Raw genomic sequence first — 24,140 nt, 5'->3', positions numbered from 1 at the left:
GTCCATAGATGCTTAGAATTTTGTCCTCTTTTGGGATTGATTCCTTGATCATTATGTAATGTCCCTTCTTTATCTTGTATAATATTCTTTATTTTAAAGTCAATTTTGTCAGAAATGAGAATTGCCTCTCCAACTTCCTTTTCGTTTCCATGTGCATGGAATATATTTTCCATCCTTTTACTTTCAGTCTGTATGTGTCTCTAGGTCTGAAGTGGGTCCCTTGTAGACAACCTATATATGGGTCTTATTTTCTATCCATTCAGCCAATCTGTGTCTTTTAGTTGGAGAGTTTAATCCATTTACATTTAAAGTAATTATTTATATATTGCTATTAGCATTTTACTGTTATAATCTAATGCTGTATGTTCCTATAGCATTTTTTAAATTAATTAATTTATTTTAATTGGAGGCTAATTAATATACAATATTGTAGTGGTTTTTGCCATATGTTGACATGAATCAGCCAAGGGTGTACATGTGTCTCCCATCCTGAAGCCACCTCCCACCTCCCTCCCCATCCCATCCCTCAAAGTCACCCCAGTGCACTGGCCCTGAGGCCCTTGTCTCATGCATCGAACCTGGACTGGCAATCTATTTCACATATTATAATATACATGTTCCAATGCTATTCTCTCAAATCATCCCACACTTGCCTGCTCCCACAGAGTTCAAAAGTCTGTGGTTTACCTCCTATCTCTTTTGCTGTCTCACATTTAGGGTCATCATTAACATCTTTCTAAATTCTATACATATGCCTTAATATACTGTACTGGTGTTTTCTTTCTGACTTACTTCACTCTGTATAATAGGCTCCATTTTCATCCACGTCATTAGAACTGATTCAAATGCATTTTTAAATCACTGAGTAGTATTCCATTGTGTATACCATTACCACAGCTTTCTTATCCATTAATTTGCCAGTGGGCATCTGTGTTGCTTTCATGTCTTAGCTGTTGTAAACAGTGCTACGATGAACAATGGGGTACATGTGTCTCTTTCAATTCTGGATTCTTCAGTGCGTATGCCCGGCGGTGGGATTGCTGGATCATATGGCCGTTCTATTTCCAGTTTTTAAGGAATCTCCACACTGTTCTCCATAGTGGCTGTACTAGTTTACATTCCCACAAGCAGTGTGAGAAGGTTCCCTTTTCTCCATACTCTCCAGCATTTATTGTTTGTAGACTTTTTGATGGCAGCCTTTCTGACCAGCGTGAGATGGTACCTCATTGTGATTTTAATTTGCATTTCTCTGATAATGAGTAGTGTTGAACATCTTTTCATGTGTCTGTTAGCCATCTGTATGTCTTTTTGGAGAAATGTCTGTTAGTTTCTTGACCCATTTTTTGATTGGGTCATTTGTTTGTCTGTAAATTGATCTGCATGAGCTGCTTGTATAGTTTGGAGAATAATTCCTTGTCAGTTGCTTCATTTGCTATTATTTTCTCCCATTCTAAAGGCTATCTTTTCAACTTACTTATAGTTTCCTTCGTTGTGCAAAAGCTTTTAAGTTTAATTAGGTCCCATTTGTTTATTTTTGCTTCTATTTCCATTACTCTGGGAGGTGGGTCATAGGGGATCTTGCTATGATTTATGTCAGAGTGTGTTTTGCCCATGTTTTCCTCTAGGAGTTTTATAGTTTCTGGTCTTACATTTAGATCTTTAATCCATTTTGAGTTTAATTTTGTGTATGCTGTTAGAAAGTGTTCTAGTTTCATTCTTTTACAAGTGGTTGACCAGTTTTCCCAGCACCACTTGTTAAAGAGATTGTCTTCTCTCCATTGTATATTCTTGCCTCCTTTGTCAAAGATAAGGTTTCCATAGGTGCGTGGGTTTATCTCTGGGCTTTCTATCTTGTTCCATTGATCTATGTTTTTGGCATTGTGCCAGTACTATGCTGTCTTATGGACTGTAGCTTTGTAATATAGTCTAAAGTCAGGTAGGTTGATTCCTCCAGTTCCATTCTTCTTTCTCAAGATTCCTTTGGCTATTCGAGATTTTTTTGTATTTCCATACAAATTGTGAATTTATTTATTCTAGTTCTCTGAAAAATGCCGTTAGTAGCTTGATAGGAATTGCTTTGAATCTATAGATTGCTTTTTGTAGTATACTCATTTTCACTATATTGATACTTTTGATCCATGAACAGGCTATATTTCTATATCGATTTGTGTTCTTTGAGTTTCTCCATCAATGTTTTATAGTTTTCTGTATATATGTCTTTTGTTTCGTTAGGAAGATTTATTCCTAACTATTTTATTGTTTTCATTGCACTTGTGAATGGAATTGTTTCCTTACTTTCTCTTTCTGTTTTCTGATTGTTAGTATATAGGAATGCAAGGGATTTCTGTGTGTTAATTTTATATCCTGCAACTTTACTATATTCATTGACTAGCTCTAGTAATTTTCCAGTAGTGTCTTTAGGGTTTTCTATATAGAGGATCATGCCATCTGCAAATAGTGAGAGGTTTACTACTTTTTCCCTATCTGGATTCCATTTATTTCTGTTTTCTCCTCTGATTTCTATGGCTAAAACTTCCAAAATTGTGTTGAATAGTGGTAGTGAGAGTGGGCACCTTTCTCTTGTTCCTGACTTTAGGGAAAATACTTTCAAGTTTTCACCTTTGAGGGTAATGTTTGCTGTGGGTTTATCATATATGGCCTTTATCATTCTGAGTTATGTTCCTTCTATGCATGCTTTCTGGAGGGTTTTTTTTTTATCATAAATGGATGTTGAATTTTGTCAAAAGCTTTCTTTGCATATATTGAGATAATCATATGGTTTTTATCTTTTAATTTGTTAATATTGTGTATCACATTGATTGATTTGTGAATATTGAAGAATCCTTGCATCCTGGGATAAAGCCCACTCAGTTCTGATGTATGATTTTTTTAATATGTTGTTGGATTTTATTTCCTAGAATTTTTTTAAGGATTTTTGCATCTATGTTCATCAGTGATATTGGTCTGTAGTTTTCGTTTTTTGTGGCATCTTTGTCTGGTTTTGGTATTAGGGTGATGGTGGCCTCATAGAATGAGTTTGGCAATTTACCTTCCTCTGCAATTTCCTGGAATAATTTGAGTAGGATAGGTGTTAGGTCTTCTCTAAATTTTTGGTAGAATTCGGCTGTGAAGCCATCTGGTCTTGGGCTTTTGTTTACTGGAAGATTATTGATTACAGTTTCATTTCTGTGCATGGGATGGGTCTGTTAAGATTTTCTATTTCTTCCTGGTTCAGTTTTGGAAGGTTAGACTTTTTTAAGAATTCATCCATGTCTTCCAAGTGGTCCATTTTATTGTTATAAAATTGCTGATAGTAATCTCTTATGATCCTTTGTATTTCTGTGTTGTCTGTTGTGATTTCTCCATTTTCATTTCTAATTCTGTTGATTTGATTTTTCTCCATTTGTTTCTTGATGAGTCTGGCTAATGATTTTTCTATTTTATTTATCTTCTCAAAGAACCAGCTTTTAGTTATGTTGATTTTTGCTATAGTCTCCTTTGTTTCTTTTTCAATTACTTCTGCCCTAATTTTTGTGAGTTCTTTCCTTCTACTAACCCTGGGGTTCTTCATTTCTTTTTCTAGTTGCTTTAGGTGTACAATTAGATTATTTATTTGATTTTTCTCTTGTTTCTTGAGATAAGCTTGTAATGCTATGAACCTTCCCCTTAGCACTGCTTTTACTGAATCCCTTAAGTTTTGTGTTGTTGTGTTTTCATTTTCATTCGTTTCTATGGATATTTTGATTTCATTTTTAATTTCTTCTGTGTTTTGTTGGTTATTCAGAAGCATGTTGTTTAGACTCCATATATTTGTATTTTTAATAGTTTTTTTTTTTCCCCTGTAGTTGACATCTAGTCTTACTGCATTGGGATTAGAAAAGAGGCTTGGAATGATTTCAATTTTTTGAATTTACTAAGGCTAGAGTTATGGCCCAGTATGTGATCTATCCTGTAGAAGGTTCCATGTGCTGTTGAGAAAAAGGTGAAATGCATTGTTTGGGGGTGAAATATCATATAGATATTCATTATGTCTAACTAGTCCATTGTATCATTTATAATTTGTGTTTCCTTGCTAATTTTCTGTTTACTTGATCTATCCATAGGTGTGAGTGGGATATTAAAGTCTCCCACTATTATTGTGTTACTGTTAATTTCCCCTTTCACACTTGTTAGCATTTGCCATACATATTGCGGTGAGCTTCTGTTGGGTGCATATATATTTATAATTGTTATATCTTCTTCTTGGATTGATCCTTTGATCATTATTTAGTGTCTTTCTTTGTAATTTTTCATGGCCTTTATTTCAAAGTTTATTTTGTCTGATATGAGTATTGCTCCTCCTGCTTTTTTTGGTCCGCATTTGCTTGAAATATATTTTTCCAACCCTCTACTTTCAGTCTGTATGTGTCCCTTGTTTTGAGGTGGGTCCCTTGTTTTGAGGTGGGTCGCTTGTAGGCAGCATATATAGGGGTCTTGTTTTTGTATCCATTCTGCCAGTCTTTGTCTTTTGGTTGGGGCATTCAACCCATTTACATTTTCGGGTAATTATTGTTAAGTATGATTCCGTTGCTATTTATTTTGTTGTTTTGGATTCAAGTTAATAAACCTTAATAGCTTCCCTTGTAGCTCAATTGGTAAAGAATCTGGCTGCAATGCAGGAGACGCGGGTTCGATCCCTTGTTTGGGAAGATCCCCTGGAGATGGACATGGCAAACTACTCCAGTATCCTTACCTGGAAAATCTCATGGACACAGGAGCCTGGTGGGCTGCTGTCCTTGGGGTCGCAAAGAGTCAGACATAACTGAGTGACTAACACTTACTTACTTATAAACCTTTTCTTTGTTACCTGTCTAGAGAAGTTCCTCTATCATTTGTTGAAGTGCTGGTTTGGTGGTGATGAATTCTCTCAGCTTTTGTTTGTCTATAAAGCTTTTCATTTCTCCTTCATATTTGAATGAGGTCCTTACTCGGTATAGTAATGTGGGTTGTAGGCGTTTCTCTTTCATCACTTTATGTGATGAAAGTATGTCCTGCCAGTCCCTTCTGGCCTGAAGAGTTTTTGTAGAAAGATCAGCTGTTATCCTTATGGGAATCCCCTTGTGTGTTATTTGTTGGTTTTCCCTTGCTGCTTTTAATATTTGCTCTTTGTGTTTGATCTTGGTTAATTTGATTAATGTGTATCTTGGGGTGTTTCACCTTGGGTTTATCCTGTTTTGGAGCCTCTGGCTTTCTTGGAGTTGGGTGGCTATTTCCTTCCATATTTTGAGGAAGTTTTCAACTATTTTCTCCTCAAGTATTTTCTCATTTTCTTTTTGTCTTCTGGGACCCCTATGATTCAAATGTTGGGGCATTTAACATTGTCCCAGAGGTCTCTGATGTTGTCCTCATTTTTTAAAAATTCTTTTTTTCTTTTTTCCTCTCTGCTTCATTTATTTCTACCATTCTATCTTCTACCTCACTTATCCTATCCTCTGCTTCAGTTATTCTACTGTTGGTTCCCACCAGAGTTCTTTTGATCTTATTTATTGCAGTATTCATTATTGATTGATTCTTTTTTATCTCTTCTAGGTCCTTGTTAAACATTCTTGCATCTTCTCAATCCTCGTTTCTAGTCTATTTATCTGTAACTTCATTTTGTTTTCAAGATTTTGGATCATCTTTACTGTCATTATTCTGAATTCTTTTTGAGGTAGACTCCCTATCTCTTCCTCTTGTGTTTGGTTTGTTGGGGATTTATTCTGTTCCTTTACCTTCTGAATATTTCTCTGCCTTTTCATTTTATTTAGATTGTTCTCTTTGGGGTGGCCTTTCTGTATGCTGGAAGTTTGTGGTTCCTCTTTATTGTTGACTAAAAATAAAGGAAGGTTGCTCCCTGTGGGTGTGGTTGGACATTTGACTTGTCAAGTTTTCCTGGTTATGGAAGCTTGAGTCCATGTTCGAGTGGGTGGAGCTGGATCTCTTCTCTCTGAGTGCAATGAAGTGCCCAGTAGTGAGTTTTGAGGTGTCTATGGGTTTGGTGTGACTTTGAACAGCCTGTATATTGAAGCTCAAGGCTATGTTCCTGTGTTGCTGGAGAATTAGCATGGTATGTCTTGCTCTGGAACTTGTTGGCTCTTGGGTGGAACTTGGTTTCAGTGTAGGTATGCAGGGTTTGGGATGTGCTTTTATCAATTAATGTTCCCTGGAGTCAGGAGTTGTCTGGTGTTCTCAAGTTTTGGATATATGTCTCTTAACTCATGCTTTCAGTCTTAATCTTACAGTAGCCTCAAGACTTCTCCATCCATTCAGCACTGCTGATAAAACATCTAGATAAATGGTGAAAAGAATCTCCACAGTGAGGGGCACCCAGAAAGGTTCACAGAGTTACATGGAGAAGAGAAGAGGGAGGAGGAAGACAGAAGTGACCAGGAGGTGAAGAGGGGAATCCAAAGGGGAGAGAGCAATTTAGCCAGTAATCAATTCCCTATGTGCTGTCCACAGTCTGGAACACCCAGAGAGGTTCACAGAATTAAATAGAGAAGAGAAGAGGGAGAAGAGAGATAGAGGTGACCACGAGGAGAAGAAGGGCAGTCAAAAAGGGAGAGACCAATCTAGCCAGTGATCAGTTCCCTAAGTGTTCTCCATAGCCCAGAACACCCAGAGAGATTCAGAGTTAAGTAGAGAAGCATACAGGGAGGGAGGAGGTAGAGGTGACCTGGGTGAGAAGAGGGAGAGTCAATAGGGGAGAGAGCAATCAAACCAGTAATCACACCCTTATGTAAAAATGGGTACTGAAGATTACATTCTTAAAGGTACAAAATTGATAACCGATAACAAAAAGCAACGATTTAAAATCTAGAGTAGAGGTTAGACTCTGAAAAATGCAACATTAAAAATACAAAACCAATCACAAATTATAAAAAATACATATGTGAAATTTGCTTTACAAAATAGGGTCTTTTTTGCAAGGTAATAGTAGGTTATAAAAATGAAAATTAAAGGAATAATAAAGAACTGAAAAATTAAAAAATGATAATAGTAAAAATATATCTAGGAATTTCTCTGGAGCTCTTGAGGGCTGTGTGGGGTCAGTTCAGTTTCAGATAGTTCCTTGTTCCAACTTATACTTCTTTTCAAGGTCTACAGCCCCCTTCCAGTGCTTGGTCAATGCTAACTACAGGGTTTCAATCTGTTGTGCCTGTCACTTCGCGAGCACTTCCCTGTTATTTGTTTATTTTGGCCTCCTCTGTTTGCAAGTCTCTTCAGTGTCTAATTTCCACCCTGACACAAGGGGGTGAGGTGGCCACTTATTTAGACTCACTTGTTCAGTAGTGCTGTGGGGAGGGAGGAATACTGCAAACAAATATCACTGGCATGTGTGAGGAGTGCTCACAGTGTATGGACCACACTGGGTTGCCCTAGCTCATGGTGCCTGTGCTTTCCCTGTCTACACTGCTCAGACTCCAGGTTGCTTGGGAGGGGAACTTTCCAAAGCAGGCCCTAGGTTGCATGCACTTCCCAGGTCTAAGCTGCTCAGGTTCAGATTCTCCATAAAGGCATAGACTCGACTGGGCCTGCATTTTGTGTCTTTCCCAAGTCCAAGGAGCTCAGGTAACCAGGTGCTTGGCAAGCACACCGTCCCAGGTGTGCAGTGCGTCTTATCACCTCTCTGGTCCCAGTCTCTTGGTTTACTTGGTGCGCTGCAAGAGCGCTGTCTCAGGTGTGCCGTGTGTCTCCCCTGAGGGGCTGATCTCAGGTTGCAACCTTCTTGGCAGATGTCAACCGACCAATATCCCAGGAAGACGTGGTTAGCAAGTGGGAGCCTGCTCCCAGTTTGGTGGAGGATGCCGTCTCTGGGGCCAAAATTGCCCCTTGCCTTCTGGCTCTGGCTGTTACCTGCCTGCCTCTCTGCCTCCAGTGGGGCAGGGGGTGGGCGGGGGGGTGGCGGGGAAGGAGCTGGTCTGCAGCCTGCTAGCTCTCCTTTGGCATTCGCTCAATCCTTTGTTCTGTGAGCGGGCCAGGATGTGGCTTAGGTGAGAGCTTTTCTTTCTCTCTGTCTCTCTTTCTCTCTTTATCCCTCTCTCCCTCCGTCCCACAGTTTGTGCTGCTATCTTATGTTAGCTCCCTCAGATTGTCCTCAGGGCATTCAGGACTGGTCCTTAACCCTAAGTAATGCAACAGTGCCTCCCCCACTTGCTGGTGGCAGATGCGAGCGTTTGAGATATTTCTCCGCTTGGAGTTGTGGTTAGGCATGTATTCTGTGTTTTTTTTTTTTGTTTGTTTGTTTTTCCCCCTCCCTGTTATGTTGCCTTCTTCCTGGTGCCTCAGATGTTAAAGCAGCTGCCTGCAATGTAGGAGACCTGGGTTCGATCCCTGGGTAGGGAACATCCCGTGGAGAAGGAAATGGCAACCCACTCCAGTATTCTTGCCTGGAAAATCCCATGGACAGAGGACCCTGGTAGGCTACAGTTTATAGCGTCGCAAAGAGTCGGACACAACTGAGCAACTTGACTTTCTTTCTTTCTTTCACTTTATGTTGCCCTCTGAGATTCCAAACTCCCCACAGACCCACTGGTGAGAGGGTTTCCTGGGGTTTGGAAACTTGTCCCCCTTCACAACTCCCTCCCCAGGAAGGGTCTCTGTTCCTAACTCTTTTGTCTCTCTTTTTGTCTTTTACATTTTGTCCTACATCCTTTGGAAGAGAATGGGCCACCTTTCTGGGTGCCTGGTGTCCTCCGCCAGTGTTCAGAAGTTGTTTTGGGGAAGTTGCTCAGCATTCAAATGATCTTTTGATGAATTTGTGGGGGAGAAAGTGATCTCCCGTGCTATTCCTCTGCCATCTTAAGACCGCTCCCCAATTAGCATTTTCTTAATTGTTTTGGGTTTTTTGTAGGTCTTTCCTTTGTCTTATACTTATTGCCTATATGTCTCTTTAATATATGTTGTAAAGCTGGTTTGGTGGTGCTAAATTCTCTTAACTATTGCTTGTCTGTAAAGTTTTAATTTTTTCATCAATTTTGAATGAAATCCTTGCCAGGTAAAGTAATCTTGCTTGTAGATTTCCCCCTTTCAGCACTTTAAAGATATCCTGCCATTCCTTTTTGGCCTGCAGGATTTCTGCTGAAACATCAGCTGTGAATTGAATGGCTTTTCCCTTGTGTGTTACTTGTTGCTTTTCCCTTGCTGCTTTTAATATTCTTTCCTTGTGTTTAATCTCTGTTGGTTAGTATGTGTCTTGACATGTTTCTGCTTGAATTTATCTTGTATTGGACTCTCTGTGCTTCTTGAACTTGATTGACTATTTCCTTTCCCATGCTGGGAAGGTTTTCAACTATAGTATCTTCAAAAAATTGCTCAGTGGCTTTCTTTTCTCTTCTTTCTCTGGGACCTCTATAGCTCAAATGTTGGTGTGTTTAATACTGTCCCAGAGGTCTCTGAAGCTCTCCTCATTTATTTTCATTCTTTTTCCTTTACTCTGCTCATCAGTAACTATTTCAACCATTCTATCTTCCAGCTCATTGTGCCATTCTTCTGCTTCAGTTAGTCTATTATTGTTTCCTTCTAGAGTATTTTTGGCTTCCCCGGTGGCTCAGAGGTTAAAAGCACCTGCCTCCAATGCGGGAGACCCCGGTTTGATCCCTGGGTCTGGAAGATCCCCTGGAGAAGGAAATGGCGATCCACTCCAGTATTCTTGCCTGGAGAATCCCATGGAAGAAAAAGCCTAGTAGGTTACAGTCCACGGGGTCGCAAAGAGTTGGACACGACTGAGCAACTTCACCTTACCTTACCTTAGAGTATTTTTAATTTCAGTAATTGTGTTATTCATTTTTGTTTTTTTATTCTTTAGTTCTTCTATATCCTTGGTAATTGTGTTAATTGTGTTGATTGCTTCTTGGCATTTTATGCATTCTGTTTTCAAGGTTTTGGAACATCTTTACCATCATTATTCTGAAATTTTTTCAGGTATTTGAACTACTTCCTCTTAGGGTTTATTTTATTTTATTTTTTTTTAGGTCTTGTGTGCTTCTAGTTTGTTCCTTCATTTGAGCAATATTTTCTTACCTTTGCTTTTTTTTTCTTTTTTTCATTATTACATTTGATGTCTCCTCTTCTCAGGCTTTCATGTCGAGTTCCTCCTTCCTTTTGGCTTCTGCCCTTGCTGTGTAAGGTTTTGTCACTGGTTTGTGTAGGCTTCTTTTGAGTGTGACTTTTGTTTGTACTCTGGTGAAAGGAGATAAGTTTTCTTTTTTTTTTCCCCTCTGATGGGCAGGGCCATATGAGGTGGCAGTCCTGTTTGCTGATAACTGGGTTTGTGTTTTTATCTTGTTTTTTTTTTTTGGGGGGGGCGTGAGGCATCCTACACCGGGTGCTGCTGGCAGTTGGGTGATGCCAGGTGTATACAGGTGGAGACTTTTATGGGAATTCTCACTAATAAATACTCCCTGGGGTTAGGAGGTTTACAGCAGTCTAGACTCTTGTCAGTGCTCCCACTTCAAAGGTTCTGGGCCTGATATCTGGCTGGGCAAGTGAGATACCACAAGTGGTTTGTAATGGCATTAAAGGGGATAAAACAAACACACTAAAACAAGAAACAAACTACAAACCTCAGACAAATGGCAGATGCAAAATCAGACAAGTACTAACAAAAATTGGGAAATATACACACATGTATACACACATAAACAAAACCAAAACAGTGGGAAAAAAAAAGTAGAAGAGATTGATCCAGTGAGCAAAGGAAAGTAAGAATGATATCAACTAGTTATTAACAAATCTGACTAAAAGCATAAACTGGAAAACAAAATCAGAGCCATATGTAACTGGGGAACAAAACAACTAAAGCAAAACAGACTAATAAACATAATGAGGAAAAGCAAGAAAAGGAGAAAAAGAAAGAAATGCTAGAAAAGCAAATTTAAACAGAGGTAGATAAAGAAGTTTTACATATATTAAAGAAATACAACAACAGAAAAAGAATAAGAAAGCAAGCAAAAGAATATATGTGGAAAAAAAGTGATAAAAGTTTTTTTTAAAAAACTTTGAAAATTAAAGAGGAAAACAACCCTCAAAACCACAAAAGACTAATGTAGAGGCAGAAGTATTTAAAAGAAATTAAATGTGTGGTTAAAAAAATTTCTCAAAAGTGTAAATAGATTTAATTGTAGTATTAAAATCAACAGCTACAACAACAGAGAGCAAAAAACAAGCAAAAATTTAAAACCCCAGTAGCAACTTCTAAATAAATTAAAATATAAGAATAATAAATATTTTTCTTGGATCAGCCGTCAGCATCCTTTTCCTCAATGTGAGTCACAGCCCACCTCACCTCCCTAGGTTGCCCTCCAGTTCTGGGCTGGTCTCTTACCTGTTGTGGCCACAGCTCAGACTCTAATCTGGTTCTAATCTTGCATGTTCTTGCTCTAATGTCCACATCTGCCAGTGCTAGTGTGTTTTCTTGTCCAGGAACTCCCATTGTCCTTTATATATTCCACAGATACAAAGTCTGCCAGTTGATCATGTGGATTCAATCTTCAGCTTATACCACTGATGGGAATGTTTTGGTTCTATTCCTTAGCCACCTGCCCCTGGATTTCACTTGTGGTTTTATCTCCACCTTTGCATGTGAGTCGTCCACAGGAGTTACTCCTGAGGCTCCCCTGGAGGACTTAGGTGTGCCCCAGGGAGGACCGAATGTGGAGGTGGTGCAGTTGCTTGGTTTGCAGGGACCCTGGCAGTATCAGGTACTAAGGGGAGCCACTGGCTAGGACAGCAGGAAATATGGTGCCCCTAGGGATTTTTGTAGCCTCTGCTTGTACTGTCCTTGTGGGACTGAGCTAGGGAGTGACACAGGAGCTTGGATAATGAAGACCATGGCAACGCCGGATATAGCTGTGGCTATTGTCACAGGAGGTATGTGACTATTAGGGATTTTTCTAGCTTCTGACAGCTCTTCCCAGTGAGGATTGAGCATGGAGGTGACACAGCTGCTTGAATTATGGGAACCCTGACAGTGCTAAGCATGCAAGGAAACCAACTGACTCAGCTGCAGAAGTGATGGTCCTATTAGAGTCTTTTCCTAGCTTCTGGCACCTGGCCATCAGAGGGCCTCTTTGGCTGGTCCTTCTCTGTTGCTTGACCCCTTCAGGCGCTTACAGGGCCCCAAGTTGGGGTCATTGTCTATTGCTCATCGCATCAGGGACTTAAAGATAACCCTGGCTGGCATCCTTCTGTGTTGCTTTGCACGTCAGGTCCTTAGAGGGCCACCCTCCCTGTGTTGCTTCAGCTGTCTGGTGCTGATATGTGCAGAGAAAGAGGCTATAGAGATGACTCCATCCTCTGTGTGTGACTCAGCAGTATCACCCTGCCTCCAGGTTAGCTGGCTTTCCTTCATAAGCATTTCCCCCCTGCTCTCTCCTCTCTCAGGTTTCCTCACACCATCTCCCTTCAGTCAACAGTAGACCTTGCCATGGGACTGCTTTCCAATCTCTATGTTCCAGCTCCAACCTGAAGCACTTTCTAGGGGACCTTCATCCCTGTCTGGTAGGTACAGCTGTGGCAAGGATTGTCTGTGTGATCTTCATTCCATTCACACTCTCACTGATCAGCTGCTTCACTCTCCAACAGTCTCAGTGCTTCACCTCTGTCGCAAACATTTGCCCTCCCGTGTAGCTCTGTCCCTGCTTCAGTTCCCGACCCCAGATGCAGATCCAGTTCTACTCACTCTCGTCTTTTTTTGCCCTCCTTCCTTTGTCCTGCTGAGGGTTGCCTGGTTCTATATATTCTTTTCCCGTGGTCAGGTTCTCAGCTGGCTTTCTGCAAGATCATCTGTGTCTGGAGGTGTATTCCTGATGTATCCGTGGAGAGAGATGTACTCCACGTGCACCTACTCTTCCGCTATCATGGATCTCAGTGTATGGTATAGAGCCCACATCTCACTCCAAGTCAGGATTGCTGTGGGCGGTTGTTGAATTTCTGTTGTTGGGTCAGGATAAAAAGCAATGGATATCTTGTTCTTCTCATTTGAACATACTTCTCAGTTGAGCATTTCTCTTGAGTCTCTGTGTTGATAAACTGTGCATTAGACTAAACATCCACTTGTCCTAGTCTTCACAGATTGGCCTCAGAAGTAGAGCCTTTCCAGAATTCAGCCTTTTCAATCAGCCTGGCCAGAATTTTGGTTACCTCTAACCTCTCTGCCCATCCAAACTTCTGTGTTTGTAGTCAGCCTCCTCCAGGAGTCCAGAGTATGCAGTGATCTACAAGTCAGAATACTTGGTGGAACAGGCAATTGGAGTTTATCACCTAGCTCACTCTGCACTGACCTAGGGAAAGGAGCTATGGTTAATGCTTGCATGCTACTTCAAACCCTGTGCCTTCTGCACCATGATTTGGCTCTGTGTAGTATCCAGGCACAAATGCAAATGTTGGGTTTCATCAGCTCTCAGGGACAGGTTAGTTAGAAGCCAACTCCTCAGGCAGAGTGGGAAAAGATGAAGGTCCACATGTGCCTTCTGACTCCTTCCATGGAGAAACGGAGTTATTCACTCTCCATTAACTAGGGGAAGACCTGTGAGAAGTGCTGGTACAGATTCATCACTGCCACTTCATTTCTGTAATCCCAGGAGACTGGAAATCCTAGGCCTCCCAGAGGCAGGTAAATTGGAAGCTGGACCCTGGACTAGCATTTGCAAAATCAGAGACCTAGATGGTGGATCAAACTCTTTGCTCCTCCAGGAGAAGCTGGGAGTTGAGTGTTCCCTTCAAACTGTATGGTCCTCTGTTGCATGGATCTTATTGCAGGAATGTGTCTTAGTTTTCCTTCCCCCTTAGGATTTTGGCATTTTCTCACTTGCCTTGAATGCAGAACTTCTCATTTACTGTTTCTATTTTGAATAGAAGGAGCTGATACACACATAGTTGTTAATTCAGTGTGTCTGTGGAGGGAAGGAGAGGTCAAGGTGGCCTATTCCACTCTCTTACTAATGTCACTGCAGTGTTTCCAAATTATATGTGCTGGGCTTGTTTGCTTCTCTATTTTCAGTTTTAAGGAAAAGCAATTATTGATTTTCAGTCTTTATCATTACTATTATTGCTATGTAATTTTAAAATTCCCCTCAGCACACTTTTGTGTCATCTCGTAAATCATATAAAACTTTACTTATCATGGTTTTATTTTCATTCAATTCAAAATATTCAAAGTTTTCTCTTTTGATTTCTTCTTTATCCATGAAGTACTCTAAAAAATTAGCTGAATTCTATGAAGATGTCTATTAGGTGACAGAATTGTACTTTCCCAAGTTTAGTTATTCCTGGTTTGAAGGATCAACATTTTGTCCTTAGTAAAATGAATGGATGTATTGATCTTTGTCATCTTCATTGAACGCCATGTACTGATATGGCTTTAAGCACTCAGTTTTGATGACAGCATTTCAAATTCTCAGAGACAAAGGCTGGGGTAACTATGATGGAAGATTTTGTGATCGTCACCTGATCTGTATTCTGGCTTGTGACTAGGCAATACTTTCAACAAGTCCCAGGAAAGGAAACCCATTGCTAAAAGATTTCTGACATGCTGTGGGATTCCAGATCCTTTAGACAAACAGATTTCTAATAATTTCCTAGAAGGGATCCAGAGTATTTTAAATCTTGCTTTGTTCTAGAAAATAGAAATCAAGTGTTTTGGTTTAATATCTTTGGAAACTGATAGGTTTTTTTTTTTTTTTCTCTTACACAGGACCTTAAATGATTAGAAATTTTCTTGGTTTATAGTCATAAGCAACTCCCCTTTTTTGTATCATTACCTTATTTGGGTTCTTATGAAACATGTATCAAATATATGCTTACCTTTTCTTTATGCTTTCTCCCTTTTAGAAACATGTTCAAAATCTGAAATAAGAATTGAGAATGGATTTTTGTCTGAATCTGCCTTTACGTATCCCCTAAATAAACAAACAGAATATAAGTGTAAACCAGGATATGTAACAGCAGATGGTAAGACATCAGGGTTAATTACATGTCTGAAAGATGGATGGTCAGCTCAACCTGTATGCATTAGTAAGTAATTCATTATCTTAGTATTATTTATCCTGATGATAACTATACAGAAGTATTCTTTAACTTTGTTCTTTTTTCCTTTTTTCTTTCTTTCTTTCTTTCTTTTTTTTTGTTTTTGCTGGGGCAGGGTCATATGAAGTGTTTTGTGGTTCCATGGCTGTATTTGAAAAGATCAATTACAAAGCTTTGAAAAATGTTTTTTTTTTTTTTTTTGCCTTAATGATTAATTACTAGTGGAGTAGAATATCATTGTACTATTTAGTTCAACGTCACTTTAAAACATCCTGTGACTAAAAGCTAATTTTGCTTAGAGCCTTACCTCTCTTCCGGGATAAATTCATTTATTTTCAGCTGATACCTTTATGCTGATTGCATCTGCTTTTATTTTAGGAGACTCTTAAGCCAGAGTCTCTGCTCCTAAGCCTAAAAGTTATGTTTTTAAGTAAAGATAATATGATATATATTTCATACGTTTGAGTCTCTAGGATAGATATCCTTGTGAAAAATTCTTAGGAAATCTTCATAAGCATCTAGTTAGTGGAGACAGAGAAACACTTCTAGACAGGACCAAATTCTGCTGTGCTGAAGGTTTTTCTTGTAGCAACACATAGATGTTTATGAAGATTTTCTAAGAACAGTTAATGAGTTTGTCTTATTCATCCCAAAGCTACATGATAATATTTTTGAAGTGATATTTTACATATTCACTTTAAGTGAAGTGAGTATTTATAATATCCCTTTCTACTCTTTCATTTTATTTTTTCCAGTGTCTATACCTGCTACAGGCACTACACCCTTAAAAGGAAAAAAGTTGCACATATCAAAATTATTTTATTTTAATATATGACAGCTTTCCATTTTAACACTCTTATGAAAAATCTCTATTATTATATTTTACTAGTACAATTTTTCTTTAACACATTATGAAAATTTGAAGTAAACTATTTAAACTATTAACATCAGTCTATGGTGTTAGTGAAAACAGATTAATTGTTAACATATTTTCTTGTAAATAGCTATAAATAAAGAATTATGTCTGTATTCAACCTCGATAACTAGAAAAGAATATACAACCATTAGAAATATAGTTGGAAAAGGAAAATCAGCATGTGAATTTTAAAAATTTTATAACATTTTTAAAAAATTAACTTGCCTTTTGAAAATTACTTTTTTTCTTTTTTCTTTCTGTGATCTAGAAATAGTGTAGAAATTTTTTTTTTTCCTACTTTATTTATTTATTTATTTTTTTACTTTACAATACCGTATTGGTTTTGCCATACATTGACATGAATCCGCCACAGGAGTACATGAGTTCCCAACCCTGAACCCCTTCCAATGAAGTTTTCTCTGGCAAATATGTCACAACTGCTAATTAATTTGGCATATTAATTCAGAAAACGCTGTTATGAAAATAGTATAATACTTCTGTAATGGCTTATTTTAATACTAGCATTGGAAAAACATGCATAAGTATAGCGACTGAAGAACATGTTCATAAAGTAAATAATTCAGGAACATTAAGTGTTGAGAAAAATGTTGCAAGAAATATACTTGTTTTCACTTTGAGTAATTATTTCAGGACAGTGATTTATCACTGGCATTCTTGGCTAATTTTTTGTGATTAGTACATACTAATTGGTGAAGCCCTTTTCCTTTGAGATGAAACTCAATCAAATTGCCCACTAAATAATATTAGAAATGAAATCATAATCCCATTATCCCTTAGAATCCTGTGACAGGCCAGTATTTGAGAAGGCCAGAGTCAAAAGTGATGACACGTGGTTCAGGCTGAATGACACGCTGGACTACGAATGTTTTGATGGGTATGAGACTCGAGAGGGACGCACCACAGACTCCATAGTATGTGGTCAAGATGGCTGGTCCGATAAAGCTGCATGCTATGGTAAGTGCTCTTTTCCAGATGTTCTTTCCTTCAAGATAAGCAAAATTTAAGAGTAATTGTCAGAAGTGTTTGATTTTTACCAAATTACACTGATCTAGAATCATCTTTAAGGAATGATGCTTCCTTCTACTTTAATGTAAACTGGAAGGAGGGGAAGTTTTAAAGTCCTATGACTCACTCAATACCAAAATGACACGGTCTTGCAACCTGTTCAAGTTTGCTCCTGAGTTTCTGCTTATATCTCCTACCTTGAATGTTAACTTCTGCAGGTTTTGACAGGCGCTTTTTATTTTCTGACTTTGACAAGTTCTGAGGACAATGGCCTGGATCTCTTTTATTTTGCCAATCAGATGTGTTTTATCCAGAGTTGGAAATAGGGCTTCAGTCTCTGGTAAGCTGAGTGGATGTTGAGTGTCCCAAGTCAAGAGAAGCGTTATGTGCAAACTTGGGCAGCAAAGTAATATTTGGAATATATGAAGGTGGGCAGATTCGATTGAATGAGAGAGGATTTTATGAGCTGAAGCTGATATGAGGCAAAGGAAAGATGAGCTGGGTTATTTCAAGACATATTAACATTGATTGATTTTATGATTCATGAAAAGGCATAGGGAATTTTAATAAAAGGATTGATATAATTTTATTTGGATTTTTGAAGGCCGTTGTGGATTTTTCTGTATGCTGTGCTTATGATGGACAAGAGAAGATTCAAGAAATCATGTGGGGTGAAAAAGTGTGGGGATTAGATAAATTCTTGGCTGAAGTGTTCCAAACAGAGAATAGATTTGGGATATATTTTCCTGGTCATAAATGCATGTAACATTGCTAAATGTTGATTGTCAGAGCAAAAATTGAAAGGACTCATGTTTTGAATACCATTTTCTCATAAGCAAGCGAGCGAATGGAAATGACTTTGTACATGGTACTGTCAAGAGAAAGCACACTCTCGCAAGAGCATCACAACTTTGACCTGAACACATTGTGGTTGGGCCAATGGGGACCATAAACATAGGATACATCAACTGTAGTGTTGAATGCATAGGTTTAACCAGGATATATACACATGAGATTATCACTCTCTAAATGATGACCTCAGATTAGAAAAGAATGTAGAATGAAAATAGAAGAAAGCTCAAGACTGAGTCCTGAAGCTTCCAACACTGAGGCGTCTGACAGAAGAAGAATAGATGACAAAGTGGACAGAAAGAAAGGAGGACCCAGAGACTTTAGGAGAAAACATGTCAGAATGAATGTTGCATAGATTGGACAGAAGAAAATGATTTAAGAACAAGGGATAATAAATTGGCTTAATAGTAATTCCTATGGAATCAGCCTGAAATGGTTCTATATCCAATTCCACCATTTGCTAAGTATGAATCTAAGGGCAACAACCTATTTGAAGCTTTGTTCACTCCTCTGAATCTGTAACAAGATTTAATATTTACAAATATTCTAATATTTCAAAAGATCTTTTAGTTATTAAAATAAATTATTCATATACACTTGTCATAATGCCTGCCATACAGTTTAGTCAAGGAAATTGTAAACTAATTACATTAGAATAGTTATACTAATGAATACTTCTAATTCAGTTAATAAGCCAGGTTAAGAGACTACAAATGTAGTGCCAACATTAGTTGTGAGAGAGATGGTTTAAGGTGGAGTAGACAGGGAAAAACCTACTTAGAATCTGCTAAATAAATTATTAGTAAGAAATGCAATACAGCATGCGGACATAACTCTGAAAAGGCTTGGTTGTGACAGAGAACAAGAGGGTCAGGATGGAGATTTCAGATAGACACACAGGGTAAGCTTATTAGAGGAACCAGCCAGACTTGTTCAACAGTGTCCAGAGCCCAGGTAATTTCACTTTCAGGCTGTCAGCAAGCACCTAATATGTGCCAGAAGTTGCCTAAGAGTAATTGTGAAGAATACAGTGGGGGACGGTGGTATGTCTTTCAAGAGCTTTCATGCCAGTATGAAAAAAAAAAAAAGATGAATTAAGGCAAATAATGAACCAAAAAGTAAAAATATTTCTATTATATTGTTCCAATAAGTGTATTCTAAGAACAAAAGAATCCAAGTGCTTAGAAAGTAGGAGGGACTGCTGGTCAAGTTTATGTAGGAAGACATATGCAAAGAAAGCCTGGAAACCATTCGTCAGCAGAGACACACGCCTTTGCAGCAGTCGAGACAGCAAAGCAATTGGCTTATTTTAAAAAGATCAGATGGTAAAGAATCTGCCTGCGATGCAGGAGACTTGGATTCAATCCGTGGGTCAGGAAGATCTCTTGGAGAAGAGAATGGCAACCCTCTGCAGTATTCTTGCCTGAAGAATTCCATGGAATTTTGGCGAGCTGCAGTCCAGGGGATCACAAAGAGATGGACATGACTGAGCTACTAACAATTCTAAGTAAAGGGAAAGGCTTTTAAGATGATCATGGCTTTCTTACAGTCACTCTATGTGAAGACAGCAGTTGGAAAACAGCCTAAAGCCAAGATCTTTTTGTTGTTGTTAAAGCAGTATTTAACACAGTATGATAAAATAGGAATTTTACATAAGATAAGCATAAAATGTGTAAACAAAGTCACATACCATTAGAAGTATTGCTATGTGGAAGTTTGGAATAGAATTTTAGGAAAGGAATCCCAATGGTTCTCATCAATATTAACCTTTCATGTAAGCTACAAAACTCAACAATAAAACAAAAGCAGAAACAAAGTTATTGATTTTGGGGGGAGGGGGCATTACTTTTAAAACTAGTTAGCTTATATATAATTTTATGATAATGTTTGAAGAATTTTAGATAGTATGATCCTTCTTTTTGGTGAGGTTCTAATTCTTAAATTCCAATTTTGAAGTTTATGAATGATTTAGCAATAGGAAGATTCCAAATAAAGAACAATGCAATTTTTGATAATATGTAGCAATCCCTGGTGGCTCAGATGGTAAAGAATCTGCCTACAATGTGGGAGACCTGGGTTTGATCCCTGAGTTAGAAAGATCCCCTAGAAAAAGGAATGACTACCCACTCCAGTATTCTTGCCTGGAGAATTCCATGGACAAAGGAGCCTGACCAGCTATACTCCATGGGGTCACAAAGGGTCAGACACTACTAGACGACTAAGCCACACACAGCAATGTCACAAATTTCATAGATTTTACACATTTTCAATGATAAATTTATAATTTTTAAAATGAGTCAATAATTAAGCATATATTAATAATTAAGATCATTTATAGGTACAATAAGACTAGATGTTTGTGTTGTCATATACATAATCAAAACACCTAGAATATGCCTGTGTGACCTTGAACATGTTTACTCAGTTTGTTTCATGTTTCGGTTTGATTTCTAGACTTGTAGATAAAATTAAGTGATTTTTAATGTACCTGTAACTCAGATACAAGAGAAATGTCTCTCTTGTGTGTTCTAGTGTCCCAGTTATATTTTATATAATACCATTTTTTCATTTGTATTCAATTTTAAAATTGTGTCTTTTACTTTTATTCTGAGAGAATATTTATACATTTTGATACCAAAAAAGTAGCATTATATTTTATAAATGTCAGTGATAAAATCAGATCCAGTATTAACAAGTTGACTTTACAAATAAATTATCAGGACATATATGTTGCTGCTCGATACCTTAATATTTCTCAAAAGTCCCAGATGAGTGCAGAGGGTGTATAAAACCTAACATGTAATGTTTTTCAAGGAAGAACATTAATGTGCATTAATGTATGTCCTCTGTGTATGCAGTACCCAGCACCTTATTTTATGTGACACAAATGATATTTATTTTGCAATGGTTAAATATTCTCACTCAATTATTTCGATAGAAAGAGAATGCAGTATTCCCCAAATGGATGCATACTTAAATGCTTATCCCAGGAAAGACACATTTAAAGTTGGGGATGTGCTGAAATTCTCCTGCAGTCAAGGCCGTATTATGGTTGGAGCAGATTCCGTTCAATGCTACCACTTTGGATGGTCCCCTAAACTTCCAACGTGTAAAGGTAAATATTTATCTGACAGTTGCTGGAGCAAGAGTTGGGATTTCAGATATCAACCTTTTTATTTCCCTCCCTTAATTTTCTGTCCACTTTCAGTGCATCTATAGTCTAATGCATTAAGGCAGAGATATACCCACCAAGGTGGAGAAGGAAATGGCAACCTACTCCAGTATTCTTGCCTGGATAATCCTGGGGACAGAGAAGCCTGGTGGGCTGCTGTCTATGGGGTCGCACAGAGTCGGACACGACTGAAGCGACTTAGCAGGAGCATACTCACCGAGGACATGTTCTGGGTAGCAGATACCTCAGTTTTCCTTCTTTAAGAAATTAACCTCTGGGTGGTTCTTGAAATATGTGGTGGAGAATCCACAGAAATGCATGAGGAACCTGACACTGGCAGGATTTCTTGTTAGTTTTCCTTTTTCCTGCAATTCCACCATTAATATTGGAGAGTTTATATACTGTGGGCTTTGCATCTAATGTTCTCAAGTATGTCTAAAGAGTGTTCAAGTAACTTAAAGTCAATACAGTCACATGTATCAAATCATATGAATCAAAGTTAAACTGTTCAAATGCTTCTGTCAAATGATATTTTTTTCAAAAAGTTTTCATACAGTATTTCTGTGGAATAAAAGTATTGCTATAATTCGTACACCCAGATTGAGTAACTGGTTTGCATATTTATTTAGCATGTCTGGATAATGAACATGCTTTCTGAGCATACATAACTTAAATATGCTAGTTTAAGATGAGTAACAGAATCAGTAAACACTGTTCTTTTTTCATTGTTTAAGAATGCTAAAGTAAATTATATAACAAATAAAAGATCATTTAGAGAAATAAATTTCTGCATTAGCTGGATTTTTCAGTTATAAGACACAATGTAACCATAATTTATGCAATATTTCTACAGCAAAGAAAGTAAAAGGGTGTGCTCCACCTCCTCAACTTCTCAATGGGAAAGGGAAAGAAATGCACAAAGAAGAATATGCACACAATGAGGTCGTGGAATATGCTTGCAAGCCCAGATTTCTGATGAAGGGTTCTCGTAAAATTCAGTGTGTTGATGGAAGATGGACAGCTTTACCTGTGTGTATTGGTAATGTATTAAAAGTAGTAATATTTAAAGGTAAATCATTACTATTATTTTGTATTCATATACACATTTAAATAATATTTTAAAGACGAACATATTTTTGTGGATTTTCAGAGGAGGAGCGTACCTGTGGAGATATACCTGACCTTGATCACGGCGATATCAAGCCTTCTGTCCCTCCCTATCACCATGGAGACTCGGTAGAGTTGAGTTGCAGAGAAGCATTTACAATGATTGGACCCAGATTTATCACGTGTATTAGTGGCGAGTGGACCCAGCCTCCTCAGTGCATTGGTCAGAATACACATCTCAAATCGACCTTTAGTATTTGCAGCAATTCTGTTGAAATTTAGACTTATCCTTGAAAAATGTCAGATCTTAAATTATAATGATCCCAAACATTTGATTTTTATAGTCCAATATGTGTCTAAAGAGGAAAAATATAAACGAGCAATAGAATTTTATGCATCTTTCTGTCCTGATATTAACATAGCTTAACAAGTGTGAAGCTAAATCTTACTGATAGATACTCATGTGATTAAAATGGGAGTACTAGTTAACATTTCTGTCCTTTATTGAGCCCGTCTTTGCATGAAATGTTCCCTTTGTGTCTCTGATTTTCTTGAAGAGATCTCTAGTCTTTCGCATTCTATTGTTTTCCTCTATTTCTTTCCATTGATCACTGAGGAAGGCTTTCTTATCTCTTCTTGCTATTCTTTGGAACTCTGCATTCAGATGCTTGTATCTTTCCTTTTCTCCTTTGCTTCTCTTCTTTTCACAGCTATTTGTAAGCCCTCCTCAGACAGCCATTTTGCTTTTTTTGCATTTCTTTTCCATGGGGATGGTGTCGATCCCTGTCTCCTGTAGAGTGTCACAAACTTCAGTCCATAGTTCATCAGGCACTGTGTCTATCAGATCTAGTCCCTTAAATCTATTTCTCACTTCCACTGTATAATCTTAAGGGATTTGGTTTAGGTCATACCTGAATGGGCTAGTGGTTTTCCCTACTTTCTTCAATTTAAGTCTGAATTTGGCAATAAGGAGCTCATGAACTGAGCCAGAGTCAGCTCCTGGTCTTGTTTTTGTTGACTGTATAGAGCTTCTCCATCATTGGCTGCAAAGAATGTAATCAATCTGATTTTGGTGTTGACTATCTGGTGATGTCCACGTGTAGAGTCTTCTCTTATGTTGTTGGATGAGGGTGTTTGCTATGACCAGTGCATTTTCTTGGCAAAACTCTATTAGTCTTTGCCCTACTTCATTCCGTATTCCAAGGCCAAATTTGCCTGTTACTTCAGGTGTTTCTTGACTTCCTACTTTTGCATTCCAGTCCCCTACAATGAAAAGGACATTTTTTGGGTATTAGTTCTAAAAGGTCTTGTAGGTCTTCATAGAACAGTTCAACTTCAGCTTCTTCAGCGTTACTGGTTGGGGCATAGACTTGGATTACTGTGATATTGAATGGTTTGCCTTGGAAACGAACAGAGATCATTCTGTCGTTTTTGAGATTGCATCCAAGTCCTGCATTTCAGACTCTTTAGTTGACCATGATGGCTACTCCATTTCTTCTGAGGGATTCCTGCCCGCAGTAGTAGATATAATGGTCATCTGAATTAAATTCACCCATTCCAGTCCATTTTAGTTTGCTGATTCCTAGAATGTTGACGTTCACCCTTGCCATCTCTTGTTTGACCACTTCCAATTTGCCTTGATTCATGGACCTGACATTCCAGGTTCCTATGCAATATTGCTCTTTACAGCATCAGACCTTCCTTCTATCACCAGTCGCATCCACAGCTGGGTATTGTTTTTGCTTTGGTTCCATCCCTTCATTCTTTCTGGAGTTATTTCTCCACTGATCTCCAGTAGCATATTGGGCACCTAGTGGCCTGGGGAGTTCCTCTTTCAGTATCCTATCATTTTGCCTTTTCCTACTGTTCATGGGGTTCTCAAGGCAAGAATACTGAAGTGGTTTGCCATTCCCTTCTCCAGTGGACCACATTGTGTCAGACCTCTCCACCATGATCCCCCCATCTTGGGTGGCCCTACGGGCATGGCTTAGTTTCATTGAGTTAGACAAGGCTGTGGTCCTA

At 38.4% G+C, this 24,140-nt stretch overlaps 1 protein-coding gene across 2 annotated transcripts in view; it reads left to right on the top strand.

The window, feature by feature from the left end:
* LOC138416344 (complement factor H) overlaps window positions 1-24,140 on the top strand; it is a 112,891-nt gene that overhangs the window by 53,037 nt on the left and 35,714 nt on the right. For both annotated transcript variants that reach the window (XR_011247633.1, XM_069545282.1), the window contains exons 10-14: window positions 14,851-15,033; window positions 16,760-16,936; window positions 20,778-20,954; window positions 21,865-22,050; window positions 22,162-22,341. Coding sequence is in view for 1 of the 2 variants with exons in the window: in XM_069545282.1 (XP_069401383.1) it covers window positions 14,851-15,033; window positions 16,760-16,936; window positions 20,778-20,954; window positions 21,865-22,050; window positions 22,162-22,341 (903 nt within the window). In the remaining variant the exon portion in view is untranslated. The remainder of the gene's footprint in view (window positions 1-14,850; window positions 15,034-16,759; window positions 16,937-20,777; window positions 20,955-21,864; window positions 22,051-22,161; window positions 22,342-24,140) is intronic.

This window comes from Ovis canadensis, chromosome 12 (genome assembly GCF_042477335.2).
Source record: "Ovis canadensis isolate MfBH-ARS-UI-01 breed Bighorn chromosome 12, ARS-UI_OviCan_v2, whole genome shotgun sequence".
NCBI classification, from domain to species: domain Eukaryota; kingdom Metazoa; phylum Chordata; class Mammalia; order Artiodactyla; family Bovidae; genus Ovis; species Ovis canadensis.
The sequence above is the reverse complement of the archived record's forward strand: the minus strand, read 5'-3'. Positions and strand labels throughout refer to the sequence as shown.